The following is a 13579-nucleotide window of genomic DNA, read 5'->3' as shown; positions in this document are numbered from 1 at the left end:
AGCGATGAATTAATGTTCTCCATTCCATTTACACCGAAGGTTGGCAAGGGAAGCGTAAATTAGAAGCAAGAGAATAAAATCAAGCAAAAAGGTGAGATGCTTGACTAACGAAAGTGCAATCACGCAAAAGGGATATCGTGCGCATACATGACAACATTATAGACGAAGAACAAGAACGAAAAAAGGGAAATATCTAACCGAGAACAATTGCAAGCACAATGATAGCAAGGATAACAGAAAGAATTACAAAGAGACAGCAAGCTCTGTTGCGCGCATTCTTCTGATATCTGCTGGCACTGCGCAACTCGACATTGGCGCCTCGTGTGTCCTGGGTGACATTTTGGACATTCTCGCTGATAATATCCAACTGTCCTCCTTGCTCCGTAACGATGTGCGCAACATCCCGGAAGAGTTCATTCAACTCTCCGACGCTTTGCTCGATGTTTCGAATCTCTGCCTCACGCTCGATAATCAGGGACTCTTGGAAGTCCACCTCGCCCTGGTTGGCCATACGGTGTTGCTCTTCCAGCATCTGCTCTTGTAATTGGACATCGTTTTCAGAGGACGGTTGTTCGCCTTCTTCAAATGCTGTACGTGCAGCAACCGCGGAAGCACGCTGTTTCTCGAGTGCACGCCGCTGGATAGTTTGGAATTCATCCAAGGTGGCCTTGAATTCGGACGATAGCTTTTGCTGTGTCCATTTCTGGGAGGGCTATAAGTTCGGACGTTAACAAGAAATGCTTGACAGTGAGTGGAAACAGATAAATCGTACATTGACGTCCTCCCATGTCTGAACCTGCTTAATCCCTTCTCCTACATCTCTAAACCCCGTACGGGTCTCTTCGAGCAGATTGTGAACTCGTTCACGCACACGATCTGTATCTCGTTTGGTTCCGAGAAGGGCAATTTGGTTGGATAGGCGAGAGATGTTTGATGTCAATGTAAATAACTGGTCTGAGAGCTGCTCGGCCAGATGGTCGAAGTCCGGATCATCGCGGTACTGCGGGTCTTCATCCCTGCGCATGGTGGTAGGCTGAGCCTCCAACGAGTTTAGTCTATCGAAAGACATTCTATGTGTAATCAAAAAGCAATAAATGAGTGCTTAAAGTGAAGGAAGAAGAAGACTGGACAATAATAAACGAGTTATCTGCAGGTCCCTGCTGCCTTCGATAAGCCTCGTTGGTGTGCAGACCGCCTTCACATGACGTACCACGCAACCACTAGGCTCGATATAGACTAGCCGTTGTGGCATAATGCAACCCCTAGCCACCTGTCACATGACTGTCTGTGGCTGATGTATTTTGATGCCTCAAAATATTCCTAGACCTCGTGTTGATCGATCCTATCCGACCAGCTCAACACAACCAGCTGTCAGCCGTGACCGTTCGTCAACACCTTCCCTGGTCCGCCAATTCTTTTCTCCAGCTCCCGGAGCTCTCCATACGAAGATCATCCTGATCATGCTCTAATCTTCAACTATTCTCTTCCACGAGCGCATCCCACTCCCAAAGCTTACATCATGGCCGTCGTACCAACTCGGCCCTACAGGCGAATCCTGACTTCGGCCTTGCACCGAAGATTTGTTCATGCATCTGCACTTTCACTGCTGGTCTCTTATATCATCGCAATTGCGATCGGGGAAAAATCGTCCCGTGAGTACATTGCAACCTTATCGGGTCGAGCCTCAAAGGCTCGGTTTCAAGTCCTGAAAGTACAAAGAACTGATAAAAGTACCCTATGTAGTTTTCTGGTTATGGTTTCCCTTTGGTAGCTGTGGGGTTCGAACCGCGCTACTCTTCATATCCTCGCTCACCATTTTTGTCCTTCGCGTCAGTCAAATGCACGTCGGCTCGAGAACAGCTACTTCCTCGTTTGGCACTATGAAATCCTTCACTTTGTTACAAATCGCGCAAACTTTTGGCTGGTACATCTTCTCGGCATGGTGGTTCACTCAAGTCTACGTATGGTCGTCTTCGCTTGATTCCAACCTCGAGCTTGTGAAACGGGGCAGGTGCGTTGAGTATGTTTTTAAGTGACTCCGATCTGGACTGATGATATATAGGCCACACGAGCGACCAACATTGAACGAAAGGCCGATTTACCTTAATTCCTTCCATGCGTTTCTAGCATGTGTGCAAGCCGTGTTCCACCTCTACTACGACTACGACCGCATTGCAGTGCCCATCGCGGAACGAAGCTCCAAAACAAAGGACGAGCGTACCCATCCTGTACCGCCAACCTCCAAGTATCTGCAGCGTGTTCTGCCGCAAGAATTGGCCGCCGGGGCTATCAGAAGCGTCACTGTTGCTGTAGCGTCTCTCGTGATATACCCCGTATTTTTCCGACGCTTTGCGTGGAGTTGGTCTTTGTACGCTGCCAAGCTCTTTTGGAGCTTCCCGAGATCTGCAGCCGAACCTCAGAGCTTCGTTCCCTCAATTTTCCCCTACTTCTTCTTCAAAACTTTAGTCCCTGGAGTCATGCTTGTTCTCTCCTGGCAAACCTCAAACCTCTTCTATTCTATTTTCATCGGCAAGGAGCCTTTGAAGCGCGGGCAGCCACTCACAACAGAAGCCAAGGACCCCAATGGCAGTCTTCTTAGTGGCCTCAAGGCGAAGAAGGAAGTTGTGAAGATTTTCGCGCTCTGGGAACTCAGTCTCATCAGCCAACGCATTCCCGACCGCCGGAAGGCCATTTTCAATGAAATTGATCGCGAGGGTGGTTCAGCTTGGTCCCAAGTTCTTGCTTGCACGACCGATGTAATCAAGGCCATCAACACTCGCATCGAGGAAAGCAAAAATCCCGCCCCTGTTACCAAGCCTTTGCCGCAAGCCGAGAAATCCGAGCCTGTTCTTCAAACTCTCCCACGACTCTCAGAACCGATCAAAGATGACAACATCTTCACTACTGCCCCAAAGGCTACCTCACGCCAGGACAAATTTGGCGATGCGTTTAGCTCGGCGGCTAAATCCATCGGTCAGTCAGAAGACTGGACTCCAACTGCGCGAGCCCGAGTCCGTGATGTCTTCGACCGGGCATCTTCGGCAATGCTTAGCCCTGAGCAGAAGCAGAAATATCTCAACTCTCCTCAGAAGTTCAAGCTACTTACCGGCGGTCCCTCCCCGACCCATAAACCCGAAGACATGAACCCAATTCTGGCGCAGATTCTTCGTTCGCCTATCGGTCAACCTTTCCGTCAAACATACGCCCAACGCCTCTCTTCCATTGTTCTTGGCACACCAGAATCTTCTCTATCCTTGATTGTGGATGCTGTGGAGTCGTTGACTCGACTCCTCATTGCCAGCTTGGCTGAAGATCCATATGGCAAAGTTCAAGCCGATGTGCCCTCAGCTGTGCGACTTCTGACCCAAACTACCCTCACCTTGGATTCATTTGCCCACCAGGGTGGATTAGATGCCCACTGGACGGATATTAACTTCCCCCCACCAAGCGATCCCCAGGCGCAAGCAGTTGCCCGTCTAGTTCCAGATGTTGAAGTTGTGCTTGCTACCCTTCGTGGTGGTCTCAAGGATCTACTGGTGGCCTTCAGACCCTACTTGCGGGACATCGGTATCGCAGGCAAAGATTTGAGGCTAGCAAAGGAGGCAGCTGGCATCGACGGAGAGGAGGTGTTATGATCTATGATGATCTTTTTTTTTGCTGCAATCTTTTTAATGTTCACTATATCTCATGATTTCTCTTCACAAAACTTCATGTATCGTTATCTCTCGTCCTATTCTCTAGTCCCATTGGGATTGAAATCAGTGGACAAATGCATGGTTCGGCGTTTTGTTAAGATGGGCGTGGTGGGTGTTGGCTGAAATACAACATCAGTTTTAGTGAATCAATACCTTATTTCCATCAACAAGATCATCTTGAATTCCAATTATTTTGTAAAGACTTCTTTAAATCCAATTTGCTCTTGGAAGTATGGGTCACATGACGGCGCTTTCTCACTCAACACCAACCTCATCAAGTCCATCTACAATTGTTCAACACGAACTCCAAACAGCAACATACGATTGGAAACAATCCTGGCTGCTTAGAGCAAACATTTTGACACGAAATCATGTCATTAACAAACGTCTACCATGTGCGTCGTGTCGCGGATACATCTGCAAAAGCATGTTTGATTTGCTACAAACCATCCACCAGTGTGATGATCACACCCGATAACAAGGTATGCAAGGTGATCTTCTATATCGCATATGATACACCCGACTGTCTCTTCGCTTCATTTCCCCAATTTTATGCACATGAAGTGGCTCATTCACTCAGGATTTCTTCTACGTGTGCCCCGCACATTTGCAAGACAAGCATTTCTGCTCTCCGATCATCGACACAGAGGGCCAAGCAAAACGTCTTAAGGAAGAGCAAATGGCTAAGGAGATTGAAAAGGTAAAAAAGGAGTACGAAGAAAAACAACGCCGAAAAAAAGAGCGCGAGAAGGCGTCTAGCAAGGACAATAAAGAGGAGAAAGATAAGGGCAAAGATGAGCCTAAAGACAAAGACACATCTGAGTTAAGCTCCAACGATGAAAAAGACAGAGATGATAAGGTTTGTGTCTTTCCACGGCGAAGGGAGCTAAGAAAAATGCTTCGTATGAGCGTGTTGACTGATTATCTCTGCCAGATTGCTTCTATCCAGAAAGGGTCTGGGACAGAGACAAAGTCAGATGATTCGCCTCGAATTTTCTCTTTACACAAGTATGTGATAAACATAATTTTCATGGCAGTGACTCCTAACGGCAAAACAGGAATTTCTATCAAATGCGCATCGACCGGCTACGCAACATTGAAATAGCAAAACGCAACCAGGAAAGATTAAGGCAACCCACACTGTTTCCCTCTGTGCCGTCAGGAAATCCTTAGTCTTTATTTTCGCTCGTGCCCTTTGGGCGTGAGTATAGGCAGTTCGAGATAAGAACGCCATATTGATTCGCCCAACGTCCCCCTGATCTAGTAGGCACACTGGAGCAGGGCACGGCACAAAACAGTGAAGGCCTACCTGACGACTGATGTCCACCACTTTGCACGGCCTGTGTAATTCTTCCATAAACCATTCATTATCGAACCATTTTACTCGCTGTTATGACCGGGTTGCGGATAGCAGCGGACGCAAACACGCGGAAATATTGAGTCATACAAGCTTCATATCCCCACATCTCCGCGTCTTCCATTTATTAGCGGACTTTCCGCCCAATTATCAGCAAGGCATACAATCCCCAATGGCAAATAAAGGTTTCAGCCAGTGTGACGTGGTATTGGCCCCCGGCACGGGGCGCCCCTGACTCGGGCACGATCAATCCTAGGACCCATGTGTACAATGGACTTCATTTATCTCTCAAACGAATTTCCGATCCTGCAGGATGCCGACTACAGTAGCAACTCTTGGAAATTCCCAAACCTCTGGTTTTTATGTAACCCGCTTATCCTTGGTACACATTTGTCTACGAGGCACCCAACACGGTTCTGACACTCAGCCACTCTCGCCCGGGCAACTTCCTATATCCCAGACCAGGAACTGTTAACTTTCTATTTTCTGCGGTAAATGACTCAGTGTTAGGGTGCTCTTCCCGTATTGCATGACCTTCAAAGGGTCGTGCTGTTAGGTGGGGATATAATAAGCACTAGTTATCTAGAGCGGCCCCTAAATAAGACCGAGACAAGGCCCCCCCTCGTAGAAAACTGCCTCGGCGCTAGTGGGCGGCTCACTCGGTATGTTCCTGATGGAACCACTGGTCATGTACGGCAGGCTTTTGGGTCCACCGCGCCAACTTATGTACAAGCCCTTATAAGCATGAGATTATTTCTCCATTTTAAATAGTTTAAATCTATGGGTCTTTCAGAATATAACCGCCAACAATCCCCTAATATTGTCAGTGGGGCAGCTTTGATAGCTATTTCTAGACCTTTAGGAGACTAGCTAGGTACATATACGTATAAATGTTGATCCATGGCAGCTGATTAAGCTTCTGCCAGCGAAAAACCCGCTTAGCGCGATGGACCCAAAGCCTGTCGTAGTCGTATATTTGTTGGGGCCTTCTGGATTTCAATGCATGTGAGGCTTGAACAAACTGTCGGTGGTACATAGACTGCCATGGTACGTGAACCAATCTTTGTACTCTCGTTCCCGTGTCCGGGGCTTGCTCCGACTCACTCTATGTAGTTTAGGGCTCGGCTGTGCAACCGTAACTATCCTAGCAGATACAAGGTAGTTTTAATTGTTGACCTTTCTAGGACGTTATCTCTATAGTTGTTACATTTCTCGTCACAGCTACTGGGTAGTAATCTCTAGATGTAATTTCGAGCTAGTCATGCCGCTGTTTATTAAATTTGGTATGCTGTACTATGCTATTTCAATGCAAGTGCATATATATAGACTGTAACTTAGACAACTACATAGTCACAGCACTTTGGAGACTGAGACAGACACGTGAAATTCAACTCCTATTAACAATGCAGCTGCCTGGGAGTGACACGATCTATAATTGTTAAAGTTCGTAGATGTCTTGAACTACTCCGTACTGGAATCAATTCGATTGAATGCTGCCTGGCAGGTCTAGGTGATAGAAAGTGCTGCACTGGAACACGGGACCAGTGCCATGGGGTTTAGATTCAAGGAAGCCTATAACTATGTAGTGTTAAGCTAATATGATGCATGTAGGCAGACATTGCCATACCTTGTGTACTCCGTGATGCTCCGCACTCATGTGAGTATAGTACATGATATGCACGTGTTGTTCAAAATTCAAAGGCAGTGTAACTCCCACCGTGTTATCTTTATTTAGCTAGATGAATTTGGCAGCCTATATTCCGTAGCTCACTAGTAGTAAATGTCACCACGAAACACAAGGATTGTTCAACGCAAATATTCAACAGATGCGCAGATATCATACAGCGAACGAAGTGAGACTCGACATACTATTTTTGAATGGTAAGATCCTTATAACATTGATTATGGGATTATCCCAGATAAAAATGAATGTTTTCAAGACTTTCCTAATTAGACTCAATCGCAACTATAAAAGAAACCAAGCCTAATAATCCCAGACAGACCTGAAACATAGTTAAATGCCAGCGATCGACGCAAAGGCGATCACAACCGCATCTACTGATAAACTATGTAACAATGATGCGGATTGTGGAAAGGATGTGTGGTACCTGTGCATTATTTGTTTAAGTTCTCCAAGCCAGACCATATGTGAACTCCACCGGGAGCTCCCCCCTGCAAGGTAATGTGCACTGCCCACCCCCACTGGGAAAGGGATATTGCCAATCACACAGTATGAATTTGGCATGTATACCTCTAGATAGCTAGTCAAAATAACATAACCAGCAAGGGCTTGTATTAATGAGATCTACAACTAGTAACTACACAATATACCATAGAGATATGTGTATAGCATCCAAGGTCATATTCCTTCAAAAATACAGGACACAGTAAGAAACCAAAACCAAACACATACCTGTAATACCAATACCTACACCCACCAATCGGGAAACACTGGAAACAGACCCGCTTTGCACAGCCTCCTTCTGCTTCAAACCTTGGAAGTCAACAGAAGGGGGGGAAATGAATTCAATCCCAGCGTCATTGGCGTTGCGCTGATCCTTGAAACTGACAGCACTTCCGTGGGGCTTTAGAAGTAAGAAATCTTAGAGAGAAGAGAGGAAGACAAGTGGAGCATGCGTTTGCGCGTGTGGATCTATATTGTATCCTTTTGTGGGTTTCGTGAGAAACATAAGGTGCCTTGGCGCGCGATTAACTACCGTTATGTCGCTGCATACTCCGTATGGCTGGGATCACAACCAGGGAAAAAAAAAACAAGACAAGGCTAGCTCGGACCACGAGTCCACTTATGCATGTTGGTATATGGTGCAGCCCTAGGGTAAGCCGGGCCCGAATTCAATTACTATGTGCAATTCGAAATGGGACTTTGACTCTGTCTCATATCGCCGACGCTGTATTACATTTTATCTGTTGACTTTGTGCAATATCCATGTATTGGTCTGTGGGCCATGGCACCTTGATGTTGACGGACATTGAATACGAATCACAGGATAGATGCCAAGATACGAAGTAAATTTCGGAGGATGGCTTGTGGGTTTGTGATGGATTGATATCACAGTGGCTGTACAGATCAGCAGGGGCATATTGACCCGCGTGTCGCCTAATGTGTGCCTTGCTTTTGTAGATCATGGATTGGAGCACAGAGGAGTATCCTGTTGGCTTCAGTGGCTTGTCTAGAAAGTTCGGGGGCGGTGTTCCCGAGCCTCACTATCTGGTCGCCATTGTCGCCGCCTGTACGAAGTATAATGAAATGAGACGTAAGGCAGTCATGTTCTTATGGCCAGCAATTATGGCCACTCTCCACGTGCGGCACGTGGTCCTTTCCAAAGAGTGCAGGCCCTCAGGTCCGAGCTTAGATGTACCTGTCACTCACAAGCCCGGTGAGCTCCTTTGATTCGCACATGATTACCTGGAACCAAAAAAAAAAAAAAAACAACCAAACATGAACCATAAAATGTAAGTTGGAGGCTTTAAGCTTTCATCACTCGTAAAACTATGTATGCATGGTGTTCATCACTCGTCATCTTAAAGATTGCCACGCCCAGTGTCGTTAGCTGCCGGGGCCCGCATTCCCGGAGGAAGCCGGATGGCTGGGTTAACTCTTGGCCCCTGGGCCAAGTTGACTTGGGCGATATCAACGCGGGCTTTGGTGAGACCAATGGCGGGTATGACCCAGCCACCACAGCTGCATCGAAGACCTTGCCATGCAAATTTGCCCACATTAGACCCGCAGATAGGATTGGGGCAAGTGAGGCGCCCAGACAGAGGGGCATCGTCGGGGTGCGCACCATATGTTGTATCCGCGTTAGCCTCAGCTCCGTCCTCGGATGGGAAGAGACTTGGGCGCATCCAGGTCAGAGGGTGGAGGAAAACATGACCGCAATCGGCGGTTGCTGAAGACTTGGCGGTATTTTTCTTTTCTTCTTCATGCGGGAGGATGAATGGAGTCGTTGCCAGTTTGGTTCTGTGATGGGTTTAGTATAGAGTTTTTCTTTTTCCAGGAGTACGGGTCTGGATCTTTGATTGTGGGACTAACCTGCATTTCCGGCACTTAATCTCGACTGTTCGACCGGTGGAGTCTTGGGACCGAACCGGCTGTTCGTCTTCAAACCGCACCGATTTCGGCTCTGGGGCACGGCCACACGCCACACTTCCCTCGACATCGCGGCGATAAAGCCAGCGCTTGTACAACGGGTGGTCGGTGACATCATCTGGGCAGCCCATCTCATGGTATAGATTCAGTTGCTCCATGAAACCATCGTTTGGCTCACATAGGGGCCTGCTTTCGCGAATCAGCGCAAGGGCAGATTGCGGTGTGACCGCCCCTGGTTGTCGGTGGAGCAGGTAGGCGATGCAAATGGCCGCGGAGCGGGACTTCCCCATCGCACTGAATCAACGTATTAGCCACTGTACATCTTTCCATTATGAGTCCAGGCACAACTTGGAAATTTCAAGACGACAGCTCCAACGTGCACCAAAGGGATTTGCAGGATCCTTCGGCCATGTGTAGATCGCACTTGGTGGACACGCAATGACGTAGGAGGCATGCCACTCAAAGGATATGCATTCCACAAGGAACGACCGAGGAGCCGGGAGAAACTTTCGGCAGGTAAGACTAGATAATTTGTATTTTGACTTACCAATGCACGAGTACACCTCCACCACCGTTTAGGCCGGACTGAATAAACTTGATAGCGGCGGGGAAATGCTCCAATAAATTTTCATCGTCGACATCGTCAACTCCTATGGAAAGATGCTGATAAGACGAGAACTTCTCTTGTTCCTCAGCTGGGTTGAGGCGCAGCACCGAGAGGACATGCGAGATATCTGCACGTGCCAATGCTGCTTTGTTTTTGACGCTTAATATGCTACAAATGGCGCGTTAGCAATGAATAAAAACTGCCAAATCAGGAACTGGCAGTGCCAATCTCCAGTCTCAGCTCCATTTTAGCGAAACCCTGACAAAGATTGTCTGTTAGTGAAGTGAGACCAACCCTCCGACATAGATATTGTGGCCTTTTATTTGATTCATGGCCATTTTGAGATATGGTGGCTGCAACTCGGCAGCGGTAAGGTGGAAACTTGTGTCGATGGCGAGTGAGCAATTACAGAATTCAGAATCTCATTTGATAAACTTGACTTCTTTTTCTTAGATCGCAACGGCGGAGGTTGGAGCCTCGGCGCTGCCAAACTCAAAAAGTCTGATAGGGTAAGGGTATGACAAAGCAGGTGACTTTGGTGCCTCAGGCAATATATATCTTAGATCTGGGTTTCGTTGTTCAGCTTATCAAGGCAAATATAGAATTATCAATTGATTTGGACTCCATTCATTATTGACCCTCAAATGGCCACAGCAATAGTTACAGTTGTAAGAGAGTGTGGATTTGTTCAACAACGTGGCACTTTGGACGTCACCCACTATACGAGGATCTCCCCACTCCGAGGTTGGTGCCTCCTCCTAGATACGTACAGTATTATATTTCTTTTCTACGGCCTTTATTACAACTTGACTGCAAGAGGTATGTACTTGATACTCCGTACTGAAAGCGAGTTTAGCTGGCCCCTTCCCAATAGTGTGACGCGGCATTTATGACTAAATATCTAGATCGACCCCATAGTTATATTCTACATAATTGTAGACATGATGCATGATTGCAATGGTATAAAAGTGCAGAGTGTCTACGTTGTAGCTCCATGTGTACTTCATGCCCCGTAGATACAAACTTGTTGATCATGGAGAAATATACCCAGTGTTTTCCGCAATGTGGAGCGCGATTTACATCCGACAAAGGTCAAACAATCAACCTGGTTAGCTGATGATCTGATTTGCTATGCTAACTGTAAGGGGTTGCTCATGGGGCAGGGAAAAAGGAAGCTAGAATTAGGCTTAGTTAGGATTACCGCGGGGAACCTGACCAGGAATGGAGCAATCAACGGGGCGGGAGGCCTCATTACGAAGTACCTAGTATAAAGGAGGCTAACTCGTCTCGGGTAACATTGGGAGGCGTAACCCGCGCCTCTAGGCCGCAGCCTTCTAAGGCTTAAGGCTGGCTGCGCCTTAGGAGGTACCATGTAGTAATGCACCTAGACTCTTCCAGGGCTGGGTTTATGTTGGTTTTATCAGAAGTCAGCCGAACTACTCGGTACAAAATCCGTAAACCCCTCTCTGCTGACGCCTCTTGGTGACCAAGTGTCTTTGCTGCCTGTCGGCTCTGGTAATCATTACCTGAAGCAAAAAACGTAAGAACATTTGGCCACAATGGAGGTGTGTAGCTTACCTCGTCAGCTGTCGCCGACCGCAATCTATTTATTTCCTAAATAAGTCAAGGGCGCCTCCCGGAACGTCAAGTGGCTTGACGGCGACGATCGATGAGAAATACGTACATAATGGCCCTAGGAGAAATTCTATTGGATTGGTCTTTGTATGAGCTGCTTTGTACGAAGTATACAGAGTAGACAACAATCAATTTAGAGAGGTAATACCCCTCACCAAGAGGGCACTGCCCCTCGAAATTAGTGTTGAACTACCCTGAGCAACCCTGACGTTTGAGAGTAGAAAATCCTTCGTATAGACCAAGAAGCTCTCGGAATATCTAATCGTACATCTAACATAGGAGTTCGCCCGTCCCCTTGGGATGAAACATTATATTACATATATACTAACGTAGGCTAGAACCTAAAGTGGTACAGTGGCACTAGCCGTGAACAAGTTAGATTGCACCGGAATACCCAATCTAGCGATATTCACTAAAGAATAATAAAAGACCAAAAAACCAAAAGAAAAACAGAGATTTTTCTTCTCGAAGCTGATGTGGAGCACTAGGCCGATTACTCAGCCCTGTTCCCTGCAGCCCTGGAGGGTTTGTTCCAACGTTCTTATTTCCCGTCTTCCCACTCATCGCCAAAGACCAGGCCATTTTCTATGATTTTTTTTTCTTGAGAAATTCAGTTCAACAATGTCTGACTCTAGAATATTTGATCCCACCACAAGTGTCAAGGTTCACCCCCTCTACGCCCAGATGACAGGCGGACCGACAGTGTGGCAGTGCATGCAATGCTAGGCGCTAAGTGGAGTGCACTAGTACATCAGTGGACCCATGTCCAACGACTCAGCATTATTCTTTTTGTGTGGAGGCAAAAGAATGTTCTCTAATGAATGTAGGGCCCGAATCCTCCGATTGCACATGTACATATCATACACGTATTCTGTTCAGGATTCATTGGTAGTGAGATATTAAGCCTGGATGCCAAGACTTCTAAGCCCGAATATTATTGCAAGGCACAAGATGCCAAGTATACTTCCCTTGACGATACCCAGCAGTCAAGTTCTAACCATAAACCATGGTTCGAAGGAACGTGCTTCCCAGATTTTAGGTCCAACTCGGCACCCAAATATCGCGACTTGAGTATAGCCGACTAGAACTCTAGTATGTAGTAACAATGTGGACCATGATCTGGGTCGCATTTGCGCGTCCAATATATGAAGACCGCACGGCCATTCTGCCCGTCAAATGCAAAAACTCCATATGGGGTATCGCGCGTCATATTGATCAGCGGGAACTCTGGAACTTGGAACTCTGGGCCAGTCGATTCTCATTTCCTGGAGTATTGGGGCCCAGATTTTGGTTTCTGGAAGCTCCAGGGCTATAGCATCCAGACCGTCGAATAGCGAACTAGAAAATTACCGACTCAGCCTGCCCATAACTATCATTCCAACGTCTCTCACGCGTGAAATTTACAATTTAATTTTTTAATTTTTAATGTTTGATTACTGAGAATAACAAATGACATTATCTTACCTAAATTCCTTTTTTTTTTTTTTTCAAAACATCCCCTGTAACTGGTATGTAATGGACGTGACCCATATACGAACGATACATACATATACGCTTTTTCCACGTCACCCAAAGACTTTAAGCCCGAGACCTCTAGGGCTGGTATGTTTTCAATTTCCCTATTTTTTTGCCTCTTTGCCTCTGATTAGGCATTTTCCCTTTCCCTAGGATGAGATCACCTTCTCTTTGCCTTAATTGGATCCAATCGCTTGCACCGCCCAAATTCCTACCCGATACACCGGTCTGGTTCAATCTTTTCCTTTTTGATTCGCCTTGTATTTGATCAGCTCCCTTCAGCCTTCAGCCTTTCCCTTTTTTTCGCCTTGCTCTATTTTTTTTTACGGGCTTCAGCTAGTGGGGTACCCCCAGTGCATAGAGAGTGTGTATTTCTTTATACTCGAATCTCCGGCTTTGATTGCATCTTTCTAACATATTACTAGCTCTATTTTCTTTCTATTTTTTCTTATTTTTTTCTATTTCTTTTTTCTTTCTATTAAGCATGTGTGCACCTTGAAGTTACAGTGTGGCCAAGTTCTATGGGACACAGACCCGGTTCTCCGTGTGTCACTTACGGGAAAACGTTTCATCTTATGAGGCGAATCGCCGAACAAGGGTCCCGAGGTAGGCCTTCTTCAGCCCTATCCCCCCCCTCCCCTACGACCCCGGTCTTTTAT

General features: G+C 46.8%; 4 protein-coding genes across 4 annotated transcripts; 2 read left to right on the top strand and 2 right to left on the bottom strand.

Annotated features, from left to right (window-relative positions):
* Positions 1–193: 193 nt before the first annotated feature.
* On the bottom strand, positions 194–1069 carry N7447_010620 (SNAP receptor PEP12; the record flags this gene model as incomplete). Its single annotated transcript, XM_057234882.1, has 2 exons — positions 194–712; positions 773–1069. 2 exons carry the CDS (start codon positions 1067–1069, stop codon positions 194–196), a joined length of 816 nt encoding a protein of 271 aa, XP_057081102.1.
* Positions 1070–1519: 450 nt separating this feature from the next.
* On the top strand, positions 1520–3635 carry N7447_010619 (nucleoporin NDC1; the record flags this gene model as incomplete). Its single annotated transcript, XM_057234881.1, has 3 exons — positions 1520–1676; positions 1732–2011; positions 2063–3635. 3 exons carry the CDS (start codon positions 1520–1522, stop codon positions 3633–3635), a joined length of 2010 nt encoding a protein of 669 aa, XP_057081101.1.
* A 431-nt stretch (positions 3636–4066) lies between these two features.
* N7447_010618 (AAA-ATPase Vps4-associated 1 family protein) lies at positions 4067–4868 on the top strand (the record flags this gene model as incomplete). The annotated part of the gene is made up of 4 exons (XM_057234880.1): positions 4067–4177; positions 4276–4554; positions 4630–4703; positions 4754–4868. 4 exons carry the CDS (start codon positions 4067–4069, stop codon positions 4866–4868), a joined length of 579 nt encoding a protein of 192 aa, XP_057081100.1.
* A 3727-nt stretch (positions 4869–8595) lies between these two features.
* dspC (dual specificity phosphatase YVH1) lies at positions 8596–10108 on the bottom strand (the record flags this gene model as incomplete). The annotated part of the gene is made up of 4 exons (XM_057234879.1): positions 8596–9034; positions 9107–9457; positions 9711–9938; positions 10065–10108. 4 exons carry the CDS (start codon positions 10106–10108, stop codon positions 8596–8598), a joined length of 1062 nt encoding a protein of 353 aa, XP_057081099.1.
* Between the last annotated feature and the right edge of the window lie 3471 nt (positions 10109–13579).

The sequence above is a fragment of the Penicillium robsamsonii genome (assembly GCF_028829455.1).
Source record: "Penicillium robsamsonii strain IBT 29466 chromosome Unknown utg000007l_segment0_segment0, whole genome shotgun sequence".
In the NCBI taxonomy this organism is placed as follows: Eukaryota; Fungi; Ascomycota; class Eurotiomycetes; order Eurotiales; family Aspergillaceae; genus Penicillium; species Penicillium robsamsonii.
This window is presented reverse-complemented; position numbering and strand designations above follow the sequence as displayed.